Raw genomic sequence first — 7396 nt, forward strand, 5'->3', positions numbered from 1 at the left:
AAGAAAGAAAGAAAAGAAAGAAAGAAAAAGAAAAGAAAGAAAAAAGAAAGAAAGAAAGAAAAGAAAGAAAGAAAGAAAGAAAGAAAGAAAGAAAGAAAGAAAGAAAGAAAGAAAGAAAGAAAGAAGAAGAAAGAAAGAAAGAAAGAAAGAAAGAAAGAAAGAAAGAAAGAAAGAAAGAAAGAAAGAAAGAAAGAAAGAAAGAAAGCCACCAGCCAATCCTGGGGGAGCAGCTCTTTCCCCTACTTGGACCTGGTCCAGCTGTTGGTACAAAAGTAAAAACAAGCTGCAAACTGCCTCCTGCCCAGGCCTGGTCTAAAGTCCCTCCTGATCCATCGATCAGACCTATGGCCTCTCGTCCCAGCCTCAAGCAAAGGGGTCTCTGGCCGTCTCCCTGACTGACCAACTCCCCTGTTCCAAACCTTCTCCTCTCTTCCCCAGCCTCCATGCCTCGCCCTTCCCCTACCCAGAGGAGACCCTTGCCTCATATTTGGTGAATGAGAACATTCTCCCAGAGGTCTCCCAGACATCTTCCCCCACCGTCTCCCTCTTCCTTCCATTGTCTCACAAAGACAGGGCCCTTCTCCTTGCCAAGGCAAATCCCCGCGCCACTGGACCGCATCCCCTCCCATCTTCTCCAGCTGCTTGGCCCCGTCCCTGTTTCCTCCTGACTCCCTTCCTGCTTTCCAAAACCTCCCCCTCCTCCATCCTTAAGAACCTCCCTATCCTTTCTTGCCTCTGCCTGCTAAAGCAAACCCCAAAGTACCCTCTTCCTTCCTCTCCCCCTCTTCAACTTTTACCACCTTTCCAACCCCATCAGAGTGATCCGTGAGCTCTTTTTTTATTGCAATAGTCACTTTATGACGATACTCTTTAGAACTGAGCCACAATCTTTCTCTTTTTTTGGAAAGCTTTTTATTTTCAAAACACACGCACGGATACATTTTCAGCACTGACCCTTGCAAAGCCTTGTGTTCCAGATTTTCCCCTCCTCCCCCCACTCCTCCCCTAGATGGCAACAAATCCAATATATGTTAAATCCAAAATGTGGTAACATATTTATACAAAACAAAAAGCAAGTGAATACCTCTCTCTCTCTCTCTCTCTCCTCTCTTTTTTTTTTCTCTTTTTTCTCTGTCTGTCTTTTCTCTCTTTCTCTTCTCTCCTCTCTCTCCTCTTCTCTCTTCTTCTTTCCCTTCTCTCTGTCTCTTCTGTTCTCCTTTTCTGTCTCCCTCTTTCTCTTCTCTTGTCTCTGCCCTCTGTTTCTCTCTCCCTTCTTCTTTCCTTCCTCCTTCTCTCCTTCTCTCTTTCTCTCTCTTTCGTCTATCTTCTCTCTCTTCTCTCTTTCTTTCTCTCTCTTCTTCTGTCTTGTCTTCTCTCTTCTTTCCCTTCTTCTCTTTTCTTTCTCTTCTCTTTTCTCTCTCCCTTCTGTCTTCTTCTCTTTCTCTCTCTCTTCTCTCTTCTCTCTCTGTCTCTTATCTCTTTCTTTTCTTCTCTTTTCTCTCCTCCCACAAAACTCCTTCCAACCTCTCCTTCCCCTTTATTAGGGCCACCATCCTCCCAATCCCCAGGGTCCCCAGGACTGTCCCAATAATCCTCCTGTCCACAGGGACTTTCCAAACCATCTCCTATTGGTTGCCCTGCCTCAGGTCCCTCCGGAGGCCCCCTCTTGTCTCTGGCATCAAATACAACATCCTCCGTCTGCATCCAAAGCCTCCGTAGCATGGCCTTGTGGGTTCCTCCCCTTCGCTGACTCAGTGGGCAGTGCCGGCAGCTAGCTCGCCATGTCCCTTGTGCACCGCTTCCCAGCCCCATGCCTTGGAAGGGGCTCTCCCACATCTGGAGGCCTTCCCTCCACCCTTCCGCCTCCACTTCTCTAGAGACAGCTCCGATCCCATTCCCCAGGACCCTCTGCTGGGCGGGAACCTTGCATCCAGAAGGTGTCTCCTACTTTGCGTTTGCGCCTCGTTTTCCCCAGGAGGATGTAAGCTCTCTGGGACCATGTTTTTACCTTTCGTTTGGTCTCCCGTTTCGGGCGCAGAGAACAGACCAAACTCACCGATCCAGCTGCTTCTTCCCCCCAGGTGTGGTACTGGCCAGGTATGGGGAAGCCTGGAAGGAGCAGAGGAGGTTCTCCCTGACCACGCTGAGGAACTTTGGGCTGGGAAAGCAGTCCCTGGAGCAGTGGGTGACCGACGAGGCAACGTTTCTCTGCTCTGCCTTTGCCTCCAAGGAAGGTGGGTCTGCGCCCCCTCCCCGGGAGGGCCAGAATGAGCAACTATTCCTGCTGGGCTGGGACTGTGGAAGCGGGAACCCACAGGGATGGGGGCAGGGATAGGGGCGTCCTTTAAACTCAACTGGAGGTAACTCAGGAAAAAGAAAAACGAGCTGTTTCGAACTTGGGGCCGAGTCCACTTGCTTCTAGCCTCCCAAAGGACCGGTCCTAATAGCACTTCTAAATTTCAGCACTTTGTGGCAAAGCCCTGTTGACCTACCCCTGTCTGTCTCCTGCATTCCAGGGAGGACAGACAAGTCACAGAACTGGGGAAGGGGGCAGGAGGGTGAGGCTCTGGGATCTCGGCCTCCCGCTTCCCTTTTCCTCCGCCTTGCCTCCCCCCACAGGACGTCCCTTTGATCCCCGATCTCTCCTGAGCTTCTCGGTCACCAATGTGATCTCCTCTCTGACATATGGCAAGCGGTTCAACTACGACGACCCAAAGCTGGAGAAGTTGCTGGAGCTTCTGGAGGCCAGCCTGAAGGAGGACACGGGCCTGATGCGGGAGGTAACCTATGCCCCCCCGTCCCCTCCTGCACCCCCGTCCCCTCCTGTGGCCCCATCCCCTCCTGCGCCCCCGTCCCCTTCTGCACCCCCATCCCCTCCTGTGGCCCCAGGGATGGGAGCCGGCAGACAGGGCTGGCCGTGACCCCCGGCTCCCCATTCAGGTGTTCAATGAGTTTCCGGCTCTGCTCCACATCCCGGGGATGGCCCAGAGGTTCTTCAGAGCTCAGAAGGCCATCTTTGACATGCTGGATGAATTCTTAGAGGAGCACAAGAAAACCTTGGACCCGACTCAACCCCGGGACCTGACTGACTCCTTTCTGATGGAGATTGAGAAGGTGAGGGCTCGGGGGTCCCAGGAGGGCTGCGAGGGGCCACACGGCTGGGCAGGAGAGCGGGCAGAACGACTTCCCCAGCCCCCAGCCCCTGCAGCCTCCCCACTTCCTTCTTCCCTCTAGGCTAAGGGGATCCCGGGGAGCAGTTTCAACTTCAAAAACCTCCGCATGGTCACCGGGGACCTGTTCTTTGCGGGCATGGCAACCACGTCGACCACACTCCAGTGGGCACTGCTGCTCCTGCTCCACCATCCCGACGTCCAGCGTGAGCCCTGGGAGGCTGGGGAGGGAGGGGGAGCCCCAGGTCCTGAGAACGTGAATGCAGGCCCAGGATCCGAGGCCAGTTTTCTGCTAACCACAGCACACTTCCCGTCACCCGGCAGCCATGATAACGTGGCCCCCATGCTCTCCCAGCCCCCTCCCACAGATAAGACACCAAGCAGGGGGGTTGGGGAGAGGTTCTCGGCCAGTGCTCCCGGCCGAGCCCCCGCCGGCAGGTGCCCCAGCCCAGACTCACAACTTGTGCTGTTGGTGTCTGAGGATCATTTACCTTGGGAGGGAACAGGAACGATGGGGAACAGCGGTTCTAACTGTGAGAGCGGCCCCCAGGGGGGTGAGCCGCCTCCCGGGGCAGGGCCAGGGGAGGGCAGGGGCTTGGAGGAGAGATGCCCGCTGGGGCAAATCCCTGTTAGAGTCGGGGAGTTCACCGCCTCTCAAGGAAGCCCTGCTGCATCTGCACCCAAAAGTCGGGACTTTGGGGACCCCACAAAGAATCCCACTTCCGCATCTTGCCTGGCCCTCTGGCTGGCATTGGGACAGCTTGTGCCTGGGGCTTCTTCCCAACTCGGTGTTCCCGGTGCCCTTGGGCAGGGAAGTCACAGAGAGGTGACTGACTCTCTTGGTGCCCAGATCTGCGCCCTGTCCCCTGGGCCGATTCTGGTGGAACAAACGCTTCCCAACTAGAGCTGTTCCAAAGGGCGCTTGGCTCCTCTTGGGAGGCAGCGAGTTCCTGGCTCCCGGAGATACCCAAACCCGCCCGAGAGAGGGGATCCCCGCACTAGCGCCAAGGTGCCTCTTGGGCCCCGGCAGCGAGCAACAGCCATCGATTAAGTGCCCACCTTTTGCCAGGAGCTGTGCTGAGGCTGGGGATAGGAACGGCACGTCCTTTCTGAGGAAAATGGGGGAGAGTCCCAAGAAAGTCGTGCCCCATGACCCTCCATGACCAAATGTCTGAGCTGGAAGAGGCCATAGAGACCGTCCAGTCATCTTGTAGAATATAGAGGTCAAGTTCATGCAGCTCCTTAGAACCAGGGTCTAAGTGAAGTCCTCCCCCCCCCCCCCATGGCTCCACCACCACCCTCCCCTCAGTCTCACCTTCACTGGTCTCTCCAGAAAAGGTCCAGGAGGAAGTAGACCAAGTGATTGGCCGGGACCGGAAGCCAACCATGAAGGACCAGGCCCACATGCATTTCACCAATGCCGTGATACACGAAGTCCAGCGCTTCTCGGACATTATCCCCCTGGGCATCCCACACATGACAAGTCGGGACACTGAGATCCAAGGCTTCTTCATCCCAAAGGTATCTTTGGGGTCTTCATCCCAGCCTCTGGGGCCTGGAGAGGGAGGCCAAGGGCAAGGCCGGCCAGATCTCAAGCCTGCTTTGTACCTTGCTGCTTCTATGGCCTGAAAAGAGTCCCTTCCTTATGTGAACCTTAGTCACTTAGTCTGAAAAATGAGGGGATGGGGAATAGTTGGCCTCTGAGTTCCCACCTAACTCTAAGCTCCCTCCCAGCCCTGACATCCCCTGTTCTAAGCTCCCTCCCAGCCCTGACATCCCCTGTTCTAAGCTCCCTCCCAGCCCTGACATCCCCTGTTCTAAGCCCCCCGTTCTGACACCCCCTGTTCCAGGTCCCCCTGCTAGTTCTGACTTTCTAATTCAGTGGGTTTCATCAGGGTCAGAGAGGACTCCTCTCAGGGTGGGGAGGCCACGCAGGTTCCGTGGGTCTGTGGAGAAGAGAGGGAGCCCAGGAGGCCCAGACTCACAGACTCTCCTGGGGCTGAACTTTAGGGAACCACCATGATCCTCAACCTGAGCTCAGTGCTGAAGGACGAGTCCACCTGGGAGAAGCCTTACCGGTTCCACCCCGGGCACTTCCTGGATGCAGAAGGCCACTTTGTAAAGCAGGAAGCCTTCATCCCCTTCTCTGCAGGTACGGGCAGGGCAGGAGGCGGGGAACGGCCCCTTAGAGAAGCGTCCACGGCCTGGCTCGGGAGGCAGGACTCCCGGCGGCCTGGCCCGGGCTGGGTGCCCGTGGAGGAGCCGCTCCTACGTGCACAGTCCGACCACTGGCTGTGGGGCCGGTCTGAGAGACACGGGACTCGGGGGCTGACCCAGCAGAGGGAGCTCTGCACCAAAGATTGCATCCTCCTCCACTGTGACCATGGGGAGGCCCAGGATGCAGCTGGGGCCAGTGATTAGGGGCGACGGGGTACCCAAGGGTGACACCAGAGCCATCATCGGACGTCCTGGCCCGGGGGGCAAAGGCAGCCGAGGGGTCGCGAGTCAGTGAGCCCTGGGAGAGGCAGAAGGGGGGGGTCTGTCCCTTCTCCCCTTCCCAGACCTCCTCTAGCCCCACAACCCCATTCCCTCACCCTCTCCCACGGCCCCCCTAGTTCCCCAACCCCTGCGGGAGAGAACAGAACTGGGATGCTCAGGCTCGCGATCTCCAGGGGATGGGAGGAACATGCCCCCCTGCTCTCCCCCAGCTGCCCCCACAGTTAGGGCTCTACTACAAGTATGTGGTGTCAACAAAGTTCTAGGGTGCTGGGGACCCCCACCGAAGCCGGGGAGGAGGATTTGAATAAACAGGAAATATCTGAATGGGACGAGCCTCGATCTGGAGTGAGAGGGACCTCAGAGTCCATGCTCCTCAATTTGCAGATGAGGAAACTGAGGCACAGACATACACATAGGAAGTAGAAGAGGCAGGATTTGAACTTAGGATCTCTGAACCCAAAAGCAACTATTGTTCCATATTCCCAAGTGTTTCTCAAAGGAATCTCTAAGCTGTGGGATAAGAGTCCATGACTTTCTGTGAGTTTTTGGCTCCATTCTCAGTCTCTCCAAGCCCCGATTATGGCAGCTGCATCCATCTTCCATAGGGCTGTTCTGCTAAATAAGCCCAAGGAGGCCCAAGGACGACTCGAGAGGGAGCCAGAACCAGGGAGAGGAAGAGGGAGCTGGGGTGAGGAGGAGAAGGGCCCCCGGCATGTCATCCAGGGCCTTCTTGTATGTCCTTAACGGGACTGGGGAATTTCTCAGGTCCTTTCTAGCGCCAACAAATTGGGCTTCCGAGGAGGAGGAGGAGGAGGGGGAAGTAGCAAAGGAGGGGGCGACGGAGATTATAGAGAATGTGCTCTTTAGAGTTTAAAAAACAATTAAAAACCTTATGACTTTGGCCCTGACACTAACAGCGTGACCTTGACAAATGGCAATGTCGGTACCTCAGTTTCCTCATCTGTAAAATGAAAGAGCTAGGGCTTTATGGCTTCCAAGGCCCTTTCTAGATCTCAATAGGTGTTCCTTTCTGAATTAATCAGAGGAGAAGTAGGGTGGGGGATGGGTGTTCCCCTTAGCCTGGGAGAGGATGGTTTCTGGGCTCCCCAATTCTCACGCTTCTCCCCTGCAGGTCGCCGAGTGTGCCTGGGGGAGTCACTGGCCAGGATGGAACTGTTCCTCTTTTTCACTTGCATGCTGCAGCACTTCACCTTTGTCCTGCCCGCGGGACACTCCCCACCCAGTGACAAGGCCGACATCTCGCTTATCTTGAAGCCTCGGCCCTTTCAACTCTGCGCCGTACCCAGATAGGAGAGCCGGGGCCAAGGGTCTCAACCCCCCTGTCCTGAGTCCGGGCCCTTTGTTTGGCCAACCCGGCTCCTATTCTTTACCCATGTAACCCCATCCTCTTGGGCTGAGGGATCATGTCCCTGACAGCCCGGGGAGTAAACCGCCTTCTCAGCTCATGAACTTCCCGCCTTTGAAGTTTGTGGGCACGGAAGGGGGAACACGGCCGGTATTACCACATGCTGGTAGCATTTAGGGTTGGAATACGCTCCGGGAAGATCATTTAGTCACAACTCCCTCATTTTCTAAGGTAGGAAACTTGGAAAGTTTGTCCAAGACCACCCAGTGAGAGCAAGTGTCAGAACCAGCCACGTCTCCGCCTCCAAAGCCTGTGCTCTGTCTCCCAAGCTAGGCTGCTTCCCTCTCGGGTCTGTCAGTGC

General features: G+C 55.8%; 1 protein-coding gene across 1 annotated transcript in view; it reads left to right on the plus strand.

Annotated features, from left to right (window-relative positions):
• Nucleotides 1-7157, plus strand: part of LOC100926939 (cytochrome P450 2D15) — a gene marked incomplete at its 5' end in the record, with an annotated part of 7908 nt that extends 751 nt beyond the window's left edge. Inside the window, 7 exon segments of the mRNA XM_031938665.1 lie at nt 2082-2234; nt 2620-2780; nt 2941-3114; nt 3235-3376; nt 4504-4691; nt 5181-5322; nt 6802-7157. Of these exon segments, the coding sequence (XP_031794525.1) occupies nt 2082-2234; nt 2620-2780; nt 2941-3114; nt 3235-3376; nt 4504-4691; nt 5181-5322; nt 6802-6980 (1139 nt within the window).
• Nucleotides 7158-7396: the final 239 nt, after the last annotated feature.

This window comes from Sarcophilus harrisii, chromosome 5 (assembly GCF_902635505.1).
Source record: "Sarcophilus harrisii chromosome 5, mSarHar1.11, whole genome shotgun sequence".
NCBI classification, from domain to species: Eukaryota; Metazoa; Chordata; class Mammalia; order Dasyuromorphia; family Dasyuridae; genus Sarcophilus; species Sarcophilus harrisii.